Source organism: Hemiscyllium ocellatum, chromosome 19, assembly GCF_020745735.1.
Source record: "Hemiscyllium ocellatum isolate sHemOce1 chromosome 19, sHemOce1.pat.X.cur, whole genome shotgun sequence".
Lineage (NCBI taxonomy): Eukaryota > Metazoa > Chordata > Chondrichthyes > Orectolobiformes > Hemiscylliidae > Hemiscyllium > Hemiscyllium ocellatum.
The window spans coordinates 43,690,942-43,713,553 of NC_083419.1; the positions used below are offsets into that span (position 1 = coordinate 43,690,942).

The following is a 22,612-nucleotide window of genomic DNA, read 5'->3' on the forward strand; positions in this document are numbered from 1 at the left end:
CACCTGCTGACCTCATTGCAATCACTACACAGTACAATGGGCTGAATGGCCTCTTTCTGTGTTGCATCATTTTATGATTCAAGAATGTGTAAGCCTCCTTCTCCCACAAAAAAGTTGCTACTGAAAGGTGTATCTACAAATTGTAGATAATTGGCTATTTGAAATGTTCAAACTTCATTTTCTTTTCGTTTGTTATCCAGCTGATTTCTTGCAGACCCTGTGCAGGTTTTGAGACTGAAAACTATCAGTAACACCTATTGCCTTTCACAGTTATTGCAGTAAGATCCAATCCATCTCAAAGCCTTATCTGTAGATAAAATGTATGTTTTTGCCACTTTAAATGTTAACACGCCAATACAGTTTTTTTAAAAATGGTAAAAATTTCACAAATGGCCTTTGTTTATCTTTAGTAATTTTTCTGATCTTTGCATCACTTAAAGAAATTAGGATTTGTGTATTCATTCATTCATTCAACTAAATGGAAAGGCACAACAAACATACATTCTAAACCAGACAGTAAGAAGGGATTATGGATATCTGATGGTCTGACATGTTATAATATCAATGGTGTAGTACAGCAAGCTTTAATCTCACTTTGACCAAACTTTGAACATCTGGCCTAATGTGCTTCAGTGCAGATTATGGATGATAACACATATAAAGTGCTCATGGACATTCTTTATGCTGAAGCTTCTATAGAAGTCACTATACCTGAGTGGGTCGAGTGATCAAGGCAACACCCTGTGAGATCATATTGAATATAATGCATTGTGCAGCCCTGGAAAATATGGTATCTGACTTTCAAACTGCAGTGCTGTGCAGATGTTTTGAAGATGCTAACAGCTGATCCTTGGAAGGTTACACCAGCAAAGTTCAGGACCACAGTGACTTTGATGGATATTCACAGAGCATGATGAGCAAGGCTGCAAAGTGTGAGACCTGTGGCAATGAAGGCACAAATAGTAGCAACAATTTACCTGGAGAGCTGTAGTCTCCTGCAGTACTGGTTCTCAGCCATCGCCAAATGGCTTCATCACCTGTGGCAGATCCGATGTCGGGACATGGCCTCAGCACCCTTTCTGCCTGTCAATCCTCATCACTGGAACCAAAATTGCCGGTCACTGCCTTACATTGCCAAGGACAGTTGAGAGGCCATCTGGCCAATCTTGTTCCTAGTCTTGCACCCTCCCAATACAAGGAGGGTGCCAACCATCTGCATTTGCCAGTGTAGTTACTGCTCACTCCCTTTGTTAAATATACTCGGCCAAAGGTACTTGACTATCATTGGAGGCAGTCACCTTGGTCTTTGACTTTTATGGGGTACAGCTAAATCCTGGGGGTGCGCGTGACCAGCACCCACCTGCACCCCCATCTCTCCAACTGGTCTGTTCCTGTATGTGCATCCTCTGCTCTCCTGTGTAAATCCTGACATTTTCACATCAGCAAGTTCTTAATGAGCACTTTAATTAGTGTTAATTAGGGACTGGGCAGGATCAAAGGACTGCCCTCTCCCCACCCTCATGAACATGGTCAGCACTGGATAATGCATCAAAAACTATCATATCGAAAATACAATTGCCAATCTCCAGCCACAAATATCCAGGCCAAAGCCAAACATCCATCTCAATGTTTTTAATTTAACTATTCCCAAAGAAGCCGCTTAGGAAATCTGCTTCTTATCCTCTCCTCTCAATGAGGAATTGTAGCTTATTTCTACTTCACTAACTGCTCCTGTTGTTGAAACTAATACTGAGAGAAGCCCAGGTGGTTACTTTGTGAATGTAACCTGTATGCGATTTATGAGGGATAAAGAACACCAATCCTTGCATTCTGTGGCTGAGTATGGTATGGAGTTGAAAGCTTTTGCATCTTGATTCCACCTTCACACAACTGCATGAACAGGACTTTCTCCTTGGTGTCAGAGTTAGCAATAATTCTTCAGCAACTTCAGAGATTTCTGGAGCACCTTCCACCCTCCATTGTTGGAAACAGAAGCTTGGTAATAATTGACGAAATCATTGTGGTTATTATCTGTGGCTTTCAGAGTTCTCCGAAACGCTGACATAGTTTTTTCAACTTCTAGATAACGCATATACTATACAATTTTTAACTTTGATTTGAACAAGTGTTTAAATTATTTAAGACTGCATCCTTCTGTATTACTTAATCGTAAAAACACCCTTATTTCAAACAAAACAAAACATGCCTGAGAGTATAACTGAAGCAGTTATATCTATGTTGTTTCAAAATTATAAAATGGAAATTGCAAAATGAAAGCCAAGAAATGTATTTCTCCCCAGAAGTTTGTAATTTCTTGCTCTAATATTTGGGGGTACGGTGATCTTTGCAAGACTGTACACAGAGCACTAATCGAGCAGAAATTGTAGGAAAATATGACATCAGTGTTTGTACAATGATTATATCAGCTATTACACTGGTAGTTAAGGACATTGTGATGGGGTTTTTCATTTACTATTCTGTATCTAGGCGCTTACCAATACATAAAAGGATCCAATAATCACCAGTGGATGAATGCAGTCTGTTTCCTGAGGCCAGGCAGCATTTGCATCCACTTTGTTAACTTGTCTCCGACACAAAGCAACATCTTTATAGCAGTTAACATTTTAAAAAAATTCATTTCCTCACTGAACAGTATCGAAAGTGTATCCAATCTTATCAATATTTGTTACTCCAATCTCCTGTCATTGACATAGTCCTTGGACATATGATCCACCAGGCTCCTGGCAAGCATTCAATATCTTGCTGAAGGAGCTAATCTTCATGAATCAGGTTAGACAGCAGGAATTTACCGTCGATTTGGCCAGAAAGACAGGACAGGATGTGACAACAACACCTTGCATTTATATTGCACCTTTACAATAATAAAACATCACAACGCACTTCACAGGAATGTTATAAAGCAAAATTTGATGCCAAGCCACACATATTAGGGAAGGTAGCCAAAGCTTAGATCAAAGAGGCAGGTTGCAAGGAGCACCTAAAAGAAGAGAAAAGAGAAAAGAGGAGGCTTAATGAGGGGATTCCAGAACTTAGGCTCCAGGCAGATTAAGGCATGGTCATGAATGCAAAGGGATGCAAGTTGAGGGTGACCAAAAGGTCAGAGTCAAAAGTACAACAGTTGAAGATGATTGTACCTAGGATGCTATCTTGAGGAATTCCTGCAGAGTGGTGTCCTGGAGCTGAACGACTTACTTCTAACAAGCACAAGCATCTTCCTTTGTGCCAGGTATGACTCAAAGCCAGGCTCCTTTAACAGCACTTTCCAAACCCAAGGCCACAACTATCTGAAAGGGCAGAAGATACGTGGGACACCACCATCTGCAAGTTTCCCTCCAAGTCAACATGGTGACTTGGAAATATATCGCTGTTCCTTCATCGTTGCCGGATTAAACTCCTGCAGTTCCTCTGCCAACAGCATTCTGAGTTAATCTGCAGGTCTGCAGCATTTCAAGGAAGCAGCTCATCACCACTTTCTCAAGGGCAATTAGGGACAGGCAATAAATGCTGACCAGTGAAGCCCATGTACCATCACTTAATTTTTCAAACATCTGAGGACTTTCGGAATAGAGGAGGTTACAGAGACAGGAAGCAATAAAGCCAAGTAGAGATTTGAAAAGGAGGCTAATAGTTTTAAAATCAAGATGTTGCTTGATGGGTGAAGTAGACTTAGCGTAATTAAAGGCATAGTTTTTGATGGTCTCATGGTTCTCGATAGTAGATTGTGGGAATATGGCTGGGATGCATTAAATCAAGTCTATGGGGGAAGACCATAGAGATTCCATTTCAGCAAGGAATATTAGATAGCAATAACAATGGGACATTGACCTCGGGATGTTGAAATCAATCTAACATTCTCTCTGGTAGTTCTAATCAGCTACCACTCACACATATTCCTCTAAAAGTAAGTAGGTATGTTTGGAATCTTATTCAAAGGCAGACAGAGTAAATCCTTGGATGAGATAATAGGTGTAATCAAATATTAAAAGACATTTAAATAAGTACATGAATAAGAAATGTTTGGAGGGATATGGGCCAAGTGCAGGCAGGTGGAACTAGTTTAGTGTCAGCACAGACTAATTGAACCGAAGGGTCTGTTTCCATGCAGTATGACTAAATATATGATAGATCTTTTAGCTTCCTTAAATAGTTCTATGAACAGGTAAAACAATGTGACCCCCCTTTCAAAAAAAGGACTAAACTAATGGTTTAAAGGTTTCGTGTGCTCTCAGTTGTAATTTTTTAGCCACTGTGATGAAACTTTGAGATTTAGGTCTATGCATTTTAACACCATTTACTGCAAATTTCGATTTGAAATTCTAAGTTAAACATACAGAGTTGTTTTCACCTCGTTTATCTTCATTTCTGTTTTTAATAAACTCTTGTTTTATTATTATAAAACAAAGACTGCAGAAATCCATGTCTAATCTTTGGTAAAAGATCACTTCAGTAAAAAAACAAAAAATATCTACTTAGCCAGTTTCCTGTCATGGATCGGAATGATCCAGTAGTAATATCAACTCAGCCCATGAAAACTGGGACTGCTAAATCATAAGATTATCCTACTGACTGCTTTCCCTGAATAAATATGGTGGTTACAGCTTCTCCGATTCATAATTGTTGCCATTTATTTCAGATATTTCTTTGAAGAATTCTGGCAAAATAGAACTTTCTCTCAAAAGTGGATAGATGATACAAAAACCATTGGAAACACAAGATTTGATGTGGAGAGTGTTTAAAATATCACATAAAAGAATCAGATTGAAAATCAGAAACCACTTGATTTCTACAGATCAGAGAAAAATGGGACCTGGAAGGAGGGTAAATGCAATTTATGAAGAAAGAAAAAGAAGTGAGAGGTTTAGAAGAAATGCTGAACTTTTAGTGGCTGCTCAGTGGATGGAAGGTATGCCTGGGTTTTCTTCATTCGTGCTGTGAGAAGTGTTACAGGATAAATTAGTTTAATTCCTTTGCTCAAGTGAACATTTACAATAGTCAATTCCATAAGTGCTATATCAATCTGAGCTAGAGAACAGAAACTAGAGGTAATAATCTACCTTTTCATGCCCTAATTTGAACCCAGTGAGAAGTTTTGTATAAATCACTGTGGGCTTCTTCCTTTCTTCATAATCCAAAACGTGACACATGTTTTGTTGTCAAAGCAGCAAGTTGCTTAAATGCCTTTGGCCACAGGTTCACAGTACTTGGATAATTTCTTGCTTCATAACCCCTGCCTTCCTGCATTCTCCCTTATACAATTAGCTACTCCCCCTGAAATGCATCATCGCTAGCTGCCTCATCTATACCTTATGGTAGTGAGCTTATATTCTAACCACTCTGAATAAATATGTTTCTCCTGAATTCCCTATTTGATTTATAATCTACTTTGTATTTATGGCACCAAGTTCTAGTCCCCTCTGTAAGTAAAAATATCTCTATCTCCAGTCTATCAAACCATCACAGAATATTAAAACCTCTATATGATCACTCTTCAGTCTTGCCTTTCTATAGAAGCCCTGGCCAGTTCAACATATTAGTTTTGCTACTATTCTAGTACCTATTCCAATATCTCCATATTATTTTTTATAATATTCAGAACAGGATTTTGTTCACAATAGTACCCTAAGCACTTCAAGCATTTCTCAATGATTTAAAGAGGGAAAATGTGGCCAATTCATAGTGCAAAAATAAGAGAGCTTGCAAAGTGCGTGCACTATTTAGCTTGAGAGCTTTTCTTGCAAATTAGATGAGATTTTTTGGTTTAAGGTTCATTATTTTGTTAATATAACTGTAGGATGAAAGAAAGTCTGTATTTTAAAAATATCCATTATTAAAGAGAGGAGGAGCAGCTGTTCACAACAAGATGTTGTGGTTCACCACGCAGGCATACAAATCAAAAATACTGAATTCAAAAAGGCTGCAAGATTCACAGAGGTTTCACTTGAGGAAGAATATCTGGGGGTGAAGCCAGGGGCACAGACTGGACACAGCCTTGCTGTGAAAGATATTTCAGAGGTTATAAATTCCCAGGCTGAGAAAGGAGAAGAACAGAAGCAAACCTGATGAAGCTAAAAATTACTTTGGAGAAATGAATGTGTAGAAATTGTGTGAAGTACTTTTGAAGTTGTGCTTTAAAGTTTTTTGCCTCCAAAGAAAGTTTTTAGTCAATATTGCTTTTTGTTTTTTGTTACAGTAAAACGCTTTAAAATTTGTAATCTTGTTATGTGATCCGATTAGCTATGAATGGGAAGTTCAAATTTCTTTTTGTGATTCTCTACAAGAATTGTAACATAATTCGTTCAGTGCTTCTCCTAAAATATCTGCCATACTGATCTATTTAAAGCAGTTTAAATTAATATTTTAGGCAAGACTGTATATTCACCACATTTTGCTTAATTATATTAATATCTTCAAATAACTTGTCAAAATGCTAATTTTCACTCCAGTATGTATTTTCATCCAATTTTGCACCATGTAGCACATGGTTCAATTTACCGTGCCATGAAAACAGAAAACTGTGGAAACCCTAGCATTGCATTATATGAATGTGAGACATTAAACAGCATTATACAACCCTGCTTCATTGCCACACCACTTCAACATACTTAAATACATACTAGTTTTAACATTATCTGGATCATAAAATTTCATGCTACCCCCCACAGTTCAGTTAATTTAGTAACTATCTCCACCTGTTCATTTTATCAAAATAAGGTTTTTCTTTGTTTAGTGAGTTTTTTCCTACAAATTTTTTATTTGCAGTTTTTATTAAAATTTTTCTTTCCTTTTCTTTCTCCTTTTCCAAAGTCTTTTTTTAAACCATGAAAGCTCTGCTCTGCAACTGTGAACAATTTCCTGATTGAACTCTTGTTTGACCTCCCTGTTCAGATTTCATCAGCTTTTTCCCCAGAAGATTCAAATCAGAAACAGTTCCACTCTCATTCCAAGATAGACAGGATCAGGAAACTCTTCCTTAATCAGGGCAAATTTCAAGTTCAAACTGTGCCACAATATTGCTTCCTTTTATATTCTTAACTTAGCTATGACTTTTGTCCAAACAGCTTGCAACCTATCCTGAGAATATAAGGAACAAGGTGGCTCTCAAATATTAATATTCCACATAATGTTAGTCACTTTGATGCACACACTGAATTGGATTTACAGTTATTTATGTTAAAAGCCAGAATTCATCAAGAATGATAATTAAAAGGCTAGCTCATCCTCCCAGGTATTTTAGAGACTTGTAGGATGCAAGGCTGGCCAAGAATGAATTAGAATAGCAGTGTTTGGAGGGTGCAATGCATGCTTGAGGGTGAGGGTAGCATAAAGACTGAGGTGAAAACAATGACAGTTAATCTTAAGATAAACGTGGACAGTCTTTGCGAGACTGAACTTGGAGAAGACATAGGTGGTGGGAGGGAAACCTGAGGGACAAGGGAATTGAGGGCTGTGACTAGAGGAAAACCAGCTGGATATTTGGTTAAATCTGCAAGGAGATGGGGGAAGTGGTAGAGAAACGTGAATGTTGGTTTCAAAGAACAAAGAGGTCACGAGATCCTTGACTTGCAGGTGGTGAGGGTGGAACAGATAGGGTTTTATAAAAGCAGTTGGTTACACAGTTAACATTAACCCTCATTGGGCAGGAACATTAATTTATTTTTAAAAAGGAAAAATGAGCTCTCAAGAACAGAAGCTTTTGTTTCTAATTCTTAAAAATAAATCAGATTTGATTCTGCGGGGCTGGGAAGTGATGAAGCAAAACACCACAACCTGTTTTCACCGTAATTTTGTGAGAATTTCTTTAAGCTTTAAAATTATGGAAATTGCAGCTGAGCATCAATGCAAAGATCTGTTAAAAATTACAACATACAATTGTAGAAGCTGATTTGAGATTGTTGCCTCAGGATTTAACAAATGTGTAAGTCACATTTTTGAACCTGCAAAGCTATTAACATTCAATGAGTGTGCTTAGGTGGATATGAGCATTTCACAAAATCTGCAGGCTTAAACACAACATGATCCGTTGCTATTGCCACAATGATAAATAATAAAAAAAAACATTGACTGGCGAGTAAGGAGGAATCAAAACTAGTATGAGAGAGAATTGAGGATGACAAATATGACTGGGGTACAGAACAGGAAAGGCACGACCATGAACAAAATGTTTTACAGGAAATTACTAATATATTTAATAAGGAGAAACTACAATTACTTTCAAATACTTGATTCCATTTAATTTGAATTAAAACACAAAACTTGTCACTTATCAAGAATTCAGTTATCAATTAAATAAATTAAATGCACAATTTGTTTGCATTCCTCGGTTTAGAATGTGGGACAGCTCTTACAGGGTAATATGATTTTAATATGGCCGTAAGTTGATGAACTGTACATAACCAGGGGCTGTATATATGAAGAAATTTTACTGGGATGATTGATTAATTTTTGAGAATGCTTTATTTTGCACAATTATCTACAATTCAACCAACTGGGGGAGACCCTAATGATGCTGTTTTTGTGAGTTGGCTTAACTGTTCAGCTTCATTTAATCCAGAGTAAATTCGCTCTGAACTGCTGCCAAGTTTGAGCCTGTGGAGAAGGCTTGCAGAGGATACAGGAATATCCCACCTTCTCAGTAGACAGCTGAACAACACCAACCCTCCCGCTCATAAACAGAAACCATGGATTCGAAGCTCTCAGAGCTCTCGGCTTACACTGGACTAATCTAGAGACAGGAGTTAGGATGCTACAATCAGTGATAGTCTATCAATAGCAATGTAAACCTCCTCCCTTGAATTTGAATGCAATTATGATTTTTAAGGATTTAAGATGTTGATGGTTTTTTTTAATATAGGGTAATGCTGGTAAAGCACAGCAGGTTAGGCAGCATCCGAGGAGCAGGATGAAGGGCTTTTGCCCGAAACGTCGATTTTCCTGCTCCTTGGATGCTGCCTGACCTGCTGTGCTTTTCCAGCACCACTCTAATCTTGACTCTAATATCTAGCATCTGCAGTCCTCAGTTGTGCCTTTTTTTATATATCCAACTGCACTATCAAATACTTCCAAGCCATTTAGAGTTTCAGGTAGAGAATTAGTGAAGCTTCATTTACATTGCCCTGTTAGCCTCTCCCTGATTAAGTATCAGATGTCATAGTTATAGAGTGATTTGCATATCCCTGTTTGCACTTTAAAATACCATCAGCTTAAATGCAAATTTACTGCATTTGTATGGTGCACTCTCTGACCTTGACTTAGAAGACCAGAGCTCATACTGGAAATGGGTAGGACCGTGATCAATGTTAATCAGGACGTGATGAAGTTACAGCCTCCAACTGGCTCTATTCACTGGATTATTATCTCCCATTGATGTCCCACTGCACATCTGCAGTCCGAAGCAGGGCAGAGCCAGTTTGAACATATATTCAAGGGATGTTCAACACAAGTCAGGTAAAACTGGATGAAGGTGGGAATATAGTGTCTTTTTGAAAGCTACTGTGTTCAAAAGTGTATACATGTCTCCATTTAAGTGTCCCAGCTGTAACAGGTGCTATACACATTTTGCTGCTGCTCAAAACTGGGACTTCCTTTCACTTGTAAAGTTTTCTGAGTGTGTAGGCCAGCCAGATGAACACTGAAATAGTTAAGGGTCTCAAGCTCACTTAGGTTGAAATTTTTGCAAACAGTTTGATTTAACCTGAGTCAGTAGCTGGAAATCACTGGCAAGGGTTTGTGGACTGAACATGACGGAACAAAATGGTTGTGGGCTCTATTATGTTTCAACAGATTATTGAAGATTGCATGTTACAGAGGCAGTGCAGCATTTGTGGAGATGTTGTAGAGATGTAGAGCTGGGTCTTGTTAACGTACTTACAGGAGCCCATCCCAACAGAAGATATCCCTGAGGGACAGCGTGTCGAAGGTGTGGTGGAGGAAGAAAAGTGGGTCCTGGAAGGTGTGGGGGTGGTAGTTGAGACAGTGTGGAGAAATAATTGTATAACAGAAAGGAACCAAACCCAACAAAGAGGAAATTGGAGGAGTATCATGTGCTAGACTGTGGCAAAGGCTGCAGAATAGTGGTGAGGAGATGAGGATGAGAAGAGATAAGGAGTAAAGAAATGGAGCAAGCGAGGACATCATTCAATATGATCATGACTGATCATTGTTCTTCAGTTCCTCTCTTGCTTTCCATATCCCTAACCGTGAATGTAGGTTGTAAATAGCTGAAGCCCTGAATGCTGATGCTTTCACAAAAAATGCCCCTTTTGACTCTTAAGGTTTCCTGTCTGATATCCAGTCCTCTAGCATACTAATGTGACCTTAACTCCATGACCCCTTATCAGGCATATGACCTTTTGTATTATATTGCATCTTATCACATTTCACTTGGAAGTTCATAAGAGTAACACTACCGATGCACCTTTATCCATCCTATCCATCCTCAAAAAAGCTTACATTTTTCAAATATTATTTCCCTTTCATAAAATCACATTAGAAGATCATAGTATGATTCAAAAAATTCCTTGCTCAGACTTCCTTACAATGTGACTCTAGCATTCTTACAGTGACTGATGCTACATTAACTGTCCGTATCCTGTTTGATCTCTCCACCATTAATATACAATGGACAAAGCCAGCCAACGTCTGGGAAGGGATTGGACGTCTTACTGGTGAGACTTAAAAGTGGAGCTGCAAAATGAGTAGCAGCAATTTGGAGGGGAAGAGATTGTTGGCGATGGGGTGATAGTAATTCCCTCCATCCTTGCAGACTAAGAACTATTTTAAAAAGTATGTGGATCCTAGCAAGGATCTCTTTTGATATTTTCAAGTACGAGACTTCGTACAAAAAAAGACCACATTGATGACTAATCCTTATAAATCGGATATGGAAAGGAGAGTCCTTCGGCCGATGGGTGCACCCTCGGCCAGTACTCTCTATCACTCACAAGGTAATAATGTATTGAAGGACGTGGAACGGCTATATAAAACCTGGACTCTAAGGAAGGAAATCTCCTTAGAGATGTGGGAGGACATCTGGGAAAATGTCAGGAAGATCTCCATCTGTAATAGGACTCAAGCTATTCAATTGAAGATACTTCATACGGCCCATATAAAACCAGAGTGACTTGCAAAGTTTAAGGCAGGAACATCCCCAATGTGTCCTAAATGTAAAATAGAAGTTGGTGCTCTCACTCATTGTTTGTGGACATTCCATAAGATCCGCAGGTACTGGGACAGTGTAGTGAATGCCTTGGCAAAGATTTTGGGAACGGAGATTGGGTTAGACCCGGTGTCTCGCCTTTTCGGCTCTTCAAATCTTCCCTCTCTGGATGGATATGGGAAGAAATTATTTTCTATCCTCTCCTTTTGTGCAAGGAAAAACATATTAGCAAGCTGGGTATCCAAACGTCCTCCTGGACTTTCGAACTGGCATAGGATAGTTATGGAATATATCCCTCTAGACTTCCTTATGAATATGGAGCACCAAAAAACAAAACTGTTTTATAGAATGTGGAGATCCTTCCTGAGCAACACTGATGCAGATGCATCGGCCATATTGCCTAGCGCCTTTGTTTAGCCATGAAGATTATGTCTGTCGGTTCAGGGGCCCTTGGGAGGAAGAATCCCATATAAATATGCGTTTTGTTATGACTTGATGTAATTTTACTTTGAATGCTTATTTATTTACTTTTTCCCTCTCTCTTTTTGTTGTTAGTTATGTACTATACTGTAGAGTCATAGTCATAGAGATGTACAGCATGTCCAACCTGTCCATGCCGACCAGATATCCCAACCCAATCTAGTCCCACCTGCCAGTACCCGGCCCATTTCCCTCCAAACCCTTCCTATTCATATACCATCCAAATGCCTCTTAAATGTTGCAATTCTACCAGCCTCCACCACATCTTCTGGCAGCTCATTTCATACACGTACCACCCTCTGTATGAAAACATTGCCCCTTATGTTTATTTTATATCTTTCCCCTCTCACCCTAAACCTATGCCCTCTAGTTCTGGACTCCCCGACCCCAGGGAAAAGACTTTGTCTATTTATCCTATCCATGCCCCTCATGATTTTGTAAACCCTCTATAAGGTCACCCCTCAACTTCCGACGCTCCAGGGAAAACAGCCCCAGCCTGTTCAGCCTCTCCCTATAGCTCAAATCCTCCAATCCTGGCAACATCCTTGTAAATCTTTTCTGAACCCTTTCAAGTTTCACAACATCCTTTCGATAGGAAAGAGACCAGAATTGCATGCAATCTTCCAACAGTGGCCTAACCAATGTTAATATATAGATTTTTTTCTTCCTATATCTTATTTTGTGTTTTGGTAGTTTGTAGAGTAGATTAATAGCTAAATTTTTTTATATTGATAGTCATTATACTGTAAAGTGATTTCACTATTTTGTGTTAGTTTTGTAATTTTGTAAAAAATCTAAAAACGTTTTTTTCTGTTCAATAAAAATATTTATAAAAACGTATGTGGATAATATGTAAGAAGAAAAATATGATATGAGCTACTATGGGCACCAGGAAGGCAAGTAGGGCGATAAGCATTTCATAAAGATACAGTTAAGAGAGTAGATGGTAGATTTGAGAACAAATAAGCTTAGAAAGTTTGGCAAAAAATAAAAATGAGAAAGCTCACATCATGCTGTTGGCATCACACTGCATTGCAAACCAGCTGTCCAGCCAACTGAGCATAGAAAACTATGGCATTGGAAGCTCTTTGGTCTGTCGGGTATGTACCATCTCTACCAAAGGGCAATCTAGTTATTCTCTCTATTTAGCCTTTTGCCCATATCCTGCAATACTGCCTCATGCTTTAAGTATTTATTCAACTTCCTTTGGCTACTGAGTTTGAATTCACAAGCCTTTGGAGTGCTGCTCCTTTGACAGGTATAGGAGCGGCACTCCGACAGCTTCAGATTTCAAATAAAGCTGTTGGACTATAATCTGGTGTTGTGCGACTTCTGATTTTATTCCAAAACTAAACCAAGACCTTTTTCACCTTTTTTCACCTTGCTGCCTCGGCATTTTTTGTTGATCACTTTAATCCTCCAGGTAATGATGTATCTCTTTGACATCGTCAAAGCTCCAGGACACCCAGTAAGGCATCACTTGTGGATTGCATTTCATATTGAGCATCGAAAACTGGATTACTGAAAAACCATCAATTTATATACTGCAGCCGTAAATGTGCTCTTATCCACTTCAATTCTGTCTGGTAATGAATCAACTGTAGCTATATAGGCTGAATCATAGGTAGAGTCAGCAACTCATCCTGTCATTCATCCCTAAAAATGCAGTGTTTTGCTGGCATCATTATCTAGTTAAATTTGAGTAGAATGTTGTGAGAATAGATTTGCCACACAACAGTACAATTTACTTTCAAATTACAAGGTCGGAGGTTCACAGGATAATTCACCACTGAAAAGCCAAACAGCACATCATGGTTGTGCAGGTCCTTTCAAAGAGCTTTCAATTCATCTCATATCTCTGCCCTTTACCTATAAATCTACAAAATTTCCCCCATCAAGTACCCCAGAAACTCCATGAACGGAACAAGCCTTGGCAACATCAAAATGTCTATAATGTTGGACTATGCTTTGAAAATGGAGCAGACTTGGGTGCATGATTTGACAGTCACGTGTCAATTCAGAGTCCAACTGAAAGTAATTGATGAATAAACCTCTCCAGTTCTCACCCGGTATTCCTAAATGCCGAGGTGATTTAGTTGAACTCTTTTGCACAATTTTGAGCTGTCATACAAGTCTGTTTCAACATTGTAGTTCCACAAGTGGCTATTGCGTCTAAATCTTCAGGTAAATAACAAGAAAAGAGAAGCTCTCTGAATTAAAGCAGGACTATAGGATGTTAGGTGTAAACTTCCAACAAACAGAACTGATGATCATTCCAACACCGCAATCATAATCACCAGACCAAACAAGACTGGGGTTAAAGAAGTAAGAAAAGCACAGAGAAATTTTTTTTTAAGTAGAAGAATATATTTTCAGGGATTGGAATGGAGATCGGACCGAATACACCACAAAGAGGTTTTGTATGTAAGGTGGCCCCAACTAGATGGGCGGACACTCCCCAATAAATTGAGTAGGAGGAAGATTCCTTTCAAGGGCGGGTTGGCGGTCCACGATCAGAGTGGGTAGGACACTGCAATTTCCTTGCTGGTAGGAAGAACGCGACAAACATGAAAGAACAAGTTTGCAGAAAATAGTCACCATTTCACGCACGCGAGGTTGGCTACTTCGAATTGTTGTCTTTCTACCCGAAACGGCTATGGATTTCTTATTTGAAACAACTAATAGAGAAATATGGAAAAGGTAAAATCTGGGATTGACTTTTATTTAATATTTATGATAGTGGAGGTAAATAATCCATTTTAATGTTTGTCAGTTAGTTTATTTCTATTCAACATCACCCTTCACATGTTTTCTACGTTCACAAATTCTATGCTAATCTGTATAATCAAAGGAAATCCCTTGTTTCTTTGAACTAATCCTTTCCAACTCGTTACTTTAGTGTGGTTAGGGTGGGAAGATGATAGCTGTAACTACTGCAGAATGAAGTGAGATTAGAAGGCTGGTTGAGGGATTTGTCACCTTCTTTGAGGTGCATTATTTCCAATACTTCTGTACATGCTCCTACAAATGGCAAAAACTAGAACCTCGTCCTCACATAGTCTGGTTGCAACCAAGCTTCTTGGACACATTCTCTATCACGTGACTTGATAATACAGTTTCAAGTGTGCTGCTCGAATCAAAATGTTTACAGTAAGATAACTGAAAGATGTGCCACAGCCTGAAGTGTGATGATACATAATTCAGTAATGGCTTAAATTGCAACCCAATTAACATTTCCATTCTTCCAACGTAGCTAGTCCTTCAAAATGTTTTCATTCTAACTGTTTGTGGAGATTCCACACCCTCCAAGATGAAGTGGACTTCTTGCTGAAGTGTAGTTCCACAAGAAACATTCACCTGCCAGACCTCACCAATGTGCCCATTATTGGTAGAGGGACTTTACTGTTCAGAAAATGATCCCTCACTCACTGGGTTACAGGACCCAAATATATTCTCGCTGATGAACAAACTAATAAACTTTCATTAGGTGACCACTGGATAGCAACCCAGATCTCTGTTTACTGAGCACTCAGCTGTCAGCTCAACCCAAGGATTTCCCTGGGTCAGACTCTGCACATAGCTATCACAGATTGGAGCATATGTGTCACCATGTGAAGGTCCAAAAATCCCCCACTGTGTCTAAAATGTGAACTGCCAGTGTGGGTGGTCACTGTTTTGAAATGTGGAAGCTTATTTATATTTATATGGCATGGTTTGCTGAATGGATTAATCCCACAGAAATAGCTTTAGCCACAATCAAACAATTCAGAAATCTGTCAAAGTCACTGTCTTTGACCTCTGATGAAAAGAGTTCATGGAATTTATTCTGAGTGAATTTAGCTGGCTATGGCATCATCACAAATATCCCACTCTGGATCAGATGCGGTTCTTTCAGTTTCATAACTGTCCCTCCACCACAACTCATCTCCCTCTCAACTCACTGAATTGGATAGTCTGCATTTTCTGAACAATCTGGTGCCAATTTGTGCACTGTGATCCCATGATCAGCACATGGACACCCACATCAGGAAGTGGGTCAGCACACATATCTCCCTTTTTTATGCAGTTACTCGCGCTCAATCATTCACCTATCCTGTTGGGTGTGAAGATGATTTTTGAAAGACTTGTTGGAGGCACATACTGAAAGGTTGCTCTTCTTACATAACTGCATCTTAGCAAAATGTGGTCTTCTTATAGGCTGGGCTGATTTGCACATAATCTGTGATACTTGTCTCCTCTAATAGCTTGGTTGAGTTTGGAGGATAAAGGCAGAAACAGTGAATTTGTACCCAATATCCACACATTAACTTTCCAAAAGAATATTTCAGAGATTCACCTTGTTTAGAATCAGTGTCGACTGGAAAAATTCTTACTAGAATAACACATCTAAATGCAACTGGCCAAAATGAAAATATTTCTCTAACTGAGAAGATGCATTTCATTGTTCATTGACAGAATCTACACAGAGTTATCAGATGCACATCAAATGGTTAAGGTACCTTACCTGTCACCAGCTCCAGATACGTTCAGTATTTCTTTGGGTTCAACAGCAATTGCTGGGTAATGGATAGCACAAACTTTACCAAGTACAATCTGGAAAGAGTACAAAAACATTTAGATGCAGAGTCACCACCTATTGGAGCACAGGTAGATCATGGTGTGGGGTAATGGAATGCGAATGAAAATGTGCAGAAATGGAGTTACCAGTCTTAACCATGCTGTTAGAAGGAGGTGTCAATCAGAAGGTCAGTACTTGTCCCACTTGGAGAACAAGGGAGACTGGAGATTGGGTCGCCCCAGTCATTCTTGGTTTCAGGAATGAGTGTGTGCTTAAGGATTGTCACATTCTTTTTCCTACCTTTTGTAGGTCACTCACTGGCCAGGGGCTAATTTGACATGATGTTATGGGACAAACTCAAGAACAAAAAGCTGACAGTAAGAACACAATAGAAAATTACGGAGTGTGGTGATACAGCAGGGAACGTGGGTAACCATCACAGGGGTGAGAAATGGACAATAAAAACAAGATTGTCCAAGAAAATTTACATTTTTAAATAAATCTAAAACAAGGAAAATTAGGTGTCTAAGTAGGTTTTTCAAATATGGCATTAATACAGAGTCCCAGGTGGAGAGCTCAGCAATATGGGTACAAACATAGTAATGACAGAGGATTCAACTGTTGGAAAGGCTAAGTAAACAAGACCAATGTTTTAATGAATTCTAGCTGCTCGGCTCCAGTGTACCCGGGCTTTTAGAAGGTTGAAGGGAACAGAGTTGGTAGCATATCAAACTGAATTACAATTAATGTGTAGAAAACCAAATAGAAACTAAGGCAGTTCTCCCAGATGGTTTTTAAGTAGGAATAGGTTTTCTTGATGATTATGTTCTGAGAACATTTCTGTTCATTATATCTAACCAGAGTGTTCAGGATGTGTCATCATCGAAGGTTGACCTAGACAAACAGATTGATATGACGAATGGGCAGGAAAGCAGAGTGGAAGCCCTACAGGAACCTGATTGCTTTGAATAAACAAGCAAACTCAACAGGCTACTCGGTTTACTCCAGCTCCTGTTGCTTATATTCTGAACAATCATTTACAGAGAAGATGGGATTGGTTGATGCTGAAATTTGCAGATGATACCAAAATATGTACAGTCTAGGCTTTATCACCAAGTGTAGATAACAAGAATCCAACATGATTGATCTTAACAGGATTTTCATTCCTTGCTTGAGTATATTGCAGATTCAACAGAAAGGTGCCAGGTAAGAGAAATATGAAGAAAACCATGAACGATTGGATCATTTTTCAACAGACAAATGTAAATGATCGATGGTGAAATAGAGGAACTCATAATAATGAAAGGATGTGACGCAGAGTAGCTGAAGGGGCAAGATTGAAGGTTAATAATTATAGGAATAAATAAACATTATTTACATGACAAGAGAAACTTCTTCAAACAGAACTGAGACTATGAAATGATATTCTGGGATTAGTGTTCTAGTTAAAACCTGTGAATATTCAATATTAATAGATAGATGGAGCAACAGGGATTGAATATTTGGCAACATAGTGAATAAATTTAATTATTCATTTGTGTGAAATTAAATTTTAATGGAGTGTTTGCACTAGAAGTTTGCTTTTATATTTTATGTATTTGCAAGGCAACAACTCATTTCAGTTGTGCAGTGGTAGCCAATGATGCAACAAATATCGAGGAGCTACTCCATGGGGAATTATTGGCTTGTGACAACACACTAACGTTCTATATATGGATTAACTGAATTGTGTCCTAACTCAACAACCACTCTCACCTCAGACACCACTCAACAACTAGTAATCTTGGAGCAAGTTGCTGATCACCTTGTTGCCAAAGCAATGTGTGCAATGTTTGAGAAGGAACCAGAATTAATACCAACATTTTGTGAATGAATAAACAGAAGATGTAAATAGGTTTCAAGTCAGTGAATGAACATTTCAATTTAATTGCATACCTTAGAAGCTTTCTTTGGCTGAAGAAAAATAGTTCCTTCTTCACTTCTGCCACATAGCATTACGCCTTGGTGACCCAGAGTTACAATCACACATTGCAAGTGTTTCAACAGTGGCCGTGACATGTCCAGCGCAACACCAATGACATCATCTATCAAGGTGGGCAACTCTGCAATTGAGAAAAGAAGAATGATAACCTTACAGACACTGAAGGAAAGCCCAAATGATGAGTGGATGTTGAGTGCAGCAGTGCATTGATCTACCAAATGGCCAACAGCTATGCGCATTCATATTGACAGAACATCACATCTACACTGCTTGAATAAAATAATGCCACCAATTCTGATCGTTTTTCCTATTCAAATGCAAGTTATTTAGAAACAGAACAAATTAACAGATATATTAGATTGTCCAAATGTATAGGATTTAAATTCCTAAGAATGGGATTTACATTTCCAGTGCTCAGTGAGAGGCCTGATCCACCTCCCATGGATTGTACATTCACAATATAAACTCTCCAGTCATGGGCAAAGATGGAGATATACAAATATTTGTATAAAATATAAGCCAATTGATGTGCTTCACCAAAAAGTGATAAATGTCAACCATTGTTTATACTGAGTTGCCCTCATGTCATCCTCCTCCTTGTCTCACAAACTTCTAACTAAAATACTTCCAAAAATACAAGCCAACTCCCAGTGCAGTGACATATTGGTTTATAGAGCTGCTGTGTTACTGTAGTGTGTGTGTGTGTGTGTGTGTGTGTGTGTGTGTGTGTGTGTGTACACGCACAAACAGTTTTTGATTGTTGCTGTGCTGACGTAGCTCTAGTAAAAGCATAAAAGCACTCTCATAAAAGATGTATCTATTGGAGGTCAATTCCCACAGGAGGATTTGTATCAGAATGAACAATGGGCCTGTGAGGAAGAAAATATCTTTTTTTGAAGAAATAAAGTGGAGTCTCAGCACTAATCAAACATAGAATGCACAACACAAATATAGTAATGAAAGATTGAGTTTGTGACAATAAGGGGAGTAATGGGAAATACTTGCTCTACTAGTTGGGAAGTCTAGTTCCAAAAGGCTGCAGATGTCAACAGTGACTGTGCCTCTTGGAGATGCTGGTGCTCATACATGTTCAGAACATGATCCTCTGTTTGCAGGTGTCCCTTCCCCCTGCCTTTTGGAGCAGCATGTGGCTGAGGAGTAGGCAGATATTGCTGGTGCTGGTGTTGCTATTCCTCACTACAGCTGCAAGCTACAGCTGCATAAGCTGTTCCAATCACACAGTGAAGGTTGATAGCAGGAAACTGCAGGTGAAGTCTGAAATCACCTGTCAAGAAGTGAGAGCACACTCTCAGTACAAGTGCTGTGAGCACCAGACTCGCTCACAAGCAGGACTTGTAGTTATTTCGTTTCTATGCTTGAAGCCTTCCCAGTTTTATTGAAGAAACATTATCCTCTTTACATGCACTGGGTTGACTGCAGCTTGAGGGACCTGTACACCTGCTTTAAACACCAGATTGTTGGATTAAATTCACAGCTAACTGCAAATTTCAATACTTCAATTCTCTACCCAGCAGCCTCACAGTTTAATAGCAAACTGGTACAAATTAAACCTTGAAGTGGGTGGGATTGTGGTAGGTTTCTGCCCCTGCAACATTTTGTGAGGCTTTAAACTTGCTCACACCTGGAACCACCTGACAGTTTGAACTCTGCCTTTTACCTGTGTTAGCTCAAATTTGTTTGGAACGTGCTGCAAAATAAACACATTGGAAATGATCACCTGTTGGCACTGGTAGTCCAAGAGCCTCATTCATTGCCCGTAGTTCCTGCAGATTGGGTGATGTGAATGTCAGAGATTTCCAACTGTCTGACTCAAATGGTTTGCAAGCTGCGATAGAGTCTGTCGGTTCAAATAACACTGCAGAAAAGACAATGCATATAAAAGGTGGTGAAATTTCCTTTAACATCCCATGGTTTTAGCAACCACATTTAAATACTGTTTCTGTTGCCAAGAGAACGTCAGTTTTTCTGTGCAGAAGTGGCATAACTATCATTGCTGTTGCTGCTTTGATGGAACCAGTACTGGATAAATACTGTTGCCCTCAGCAGTTAGTTGTACTGCATAGTAAGACACCTAAGATTGCCTTCCAATGTATAAATGAATTATTTTTTTGTCACATATATTTAGGGAGATCTAGCGAAAAACATTTTGTTGTGCCATTTTAATCCAGCGCCATTTTAAGTTACAAAGAGAATAAAGTCCTTAAACAGAGTTCATCTTCATCAGTCAGTGTCCCAAACACAGGTCCAGGCCTTTTGCAAGGCCTCTACACAATTGGTGCCAAGGATTCCCTACTCCAGGTACAGCAATGATGATGCTGATGCCCAGGAGACCCTGACGCTGATGCCCCAGGAGACCCTGGCACCTCATGCTGCTGCTGTCCTGTTGACACTGTAAGAGACTCCACTTGGGGCCTGCTAACATCTGGAGGCCCCAGTGCAGCACTGACACTGTCGCGATTGACGAGGGGTGAGGTGCCCCTGGGCAAATTAACTTGGAATTGCAGTAATAACAACTAAATGACCAGTGGAACCATATTGTTGTGTAATCATTAACGAGTCTTTAGGTCCTACTTTGTTTGGTTTGAAATCCTAACACTTTCAGATATGTGCCTGGTGCAGTCCATTACCTGGTGTTCCATGTTCTTTTGCAATACTGCAGACATAATGGATAGTCGATGCAGGGATATTCCCATCTAGACACACTAATGAGGCTGATTGGAGTTGCTCCTTGAATTTAGAAACCTAGCAAATAACAAGCAGTCCAGAAACACAGAGATCAGAATTGTGGGAGCCAGGGGAACAAACTCTGTGGAAAAGTGAGCTGGTAGAGTCGTTCTCTCGCAGAAATTCTATCAATTCTTTCTAATGTCAGTTTCTGTGTATGTGCCGATTAGTGCTAGGGATAGTAATTCTATCTACTAATGTCAGTGTTAACTTTAATTAAATGGCAGGAACAAGGGTTGGTTTGGATCAGGCTCCCATTTTACACCTAGTCCAATTCAACAGGCCATTGATTTACAGGCCAACTGCTGCTGCGACATTAACCGCCTCAATCTGTCCACCCCTCTCACCCACTCCAACCTCTCACCCTCGGAACGTGCAGCCCTCCACTCCCTCCGCTCCAACCCCAACCTCACCATCAAACCGGCAGACAAGAGAGGCGCGGTAGTAGTTTGGCGCACCGACCTTTACACTGCTGAGGCTAAACGCCAGCTCGCGGACGCCTCCTCCTATTGCCCCCTTGACCACGATCCCACCTCCCACCACCAAACCATCATCTCCCAGACCATCCATAACCTCATCACCTCAGGGGATCTCCCATCCACCGCCTCCAACCTCATAGTCCCACAACCCCGCACTGCCCGTTTCTACCTCCTGCCCAAAATCCACAAACCTGACTGCCCTGGCCGACCCATTGTCTCAGCCTGCTCCTGCCCAATCGAACTCATCTCCACATACCTCGACACAGTCCTGTCCCCCTTAGTCCAAGAACTCCCCACTTACGTTTGGGACACCACCCACACCCTCCACCACCTCCATGATTTTCGCTTCCCCAGTCCCCAACGCCTTATCTTCACCATAGACATCCAGTCCCTGTACACCTCCATCCCCTATCACGAAGGACTCAAAGCCCTCCGCTTCTTCCTTTCCCGCCGCACCAACCAGTACCCTTCCACTGAAACCCTCCTTCGACTGACTGAACTGGTCCTCATCCTCAACAACTTCTCTTTCCAATCCTCCCACTTCCTCCAAACCAAAGGAGTTGCCATGGGCACCCGCATGGACCCCAGCTATGCCTGCCTCTTCGTAGGATATGTGGAACAGTCCATCTTCCACAACTACACTGGCACCACCCCCCACCTTTTCCTCCACTACATCGATGACTGTATCAGCGCTGCCTCATGCTCCCACGAGGAGGTTGAACAGTTCATCCACTTTACCAACACCTTCCATGCCGACCTCAAATTCACCTCGACTGCCTCAGACTCCTCCCTCCCCTTCCTAGACCTTTCTATTTCTATCTCGGGCGACCGAATCAACACGGACATCTACTATAAACCGACTGACTCCCACAGCTACCTAGACTACACTTCCTCCCACCCTGCCCCCTGTAAAAATGCCATCTCATATTCCCAATTCCTTCGCCTCCGCTGTATCTGCTCCCAGGAGGACCAGTTCCAATACCGTACAGCCCAGATGGCCTCCTTCTTCCAAGGACCGCAGATTCCCCCCAGACGTGATCGACGATGCCCTCCACTGCATGTCCTCCACTTCCCGCTTCTCTGCCCTTGAGCCCCGCCCCTCTAACCGCCAACAGGACAGAACCCCACTGGTTCTCACCTACCACCCCACCAACTTCCATATACAGCGTATCATCCGCCGTCATTTCCGCCAC

General features: G+C 40.3%; 1 protein-coding gene across 1 annotated transcript in view; it reads right to left on the reverse strand.

Moving 5' to 3' along the window:
* Positions 1-22,612, reverse strand: part of zgc:136858 (uncharacterized protein LOC678543 homolog) — a 102,880-nt gene that overhangs the window by 10,995 nt on the left and 69,273 nt on the right. Inside the window, exons 15-18 of the mRNA XM_060840076.1 lie at positions 20,844-20,958; positions 19,934-20,071; positions 18,150-18,316; positions 16,161-16,249 (exon numbers count right to left, since the gene is read on the reverse strand). Of these exons, the coding sequence (XP_060696059.1) occupies positions 16,161-16,249; positions 18,150-18,316; positions 19,934-20,071; positions 20,844-20,958 (509 nt within the window). The remainder of the gene's footprint in view (positions 1-16,160; positions 16,250-18,149; positions 18,317-19,933; positions 20,072-20,843; positions 20,959-22,612) is intronic.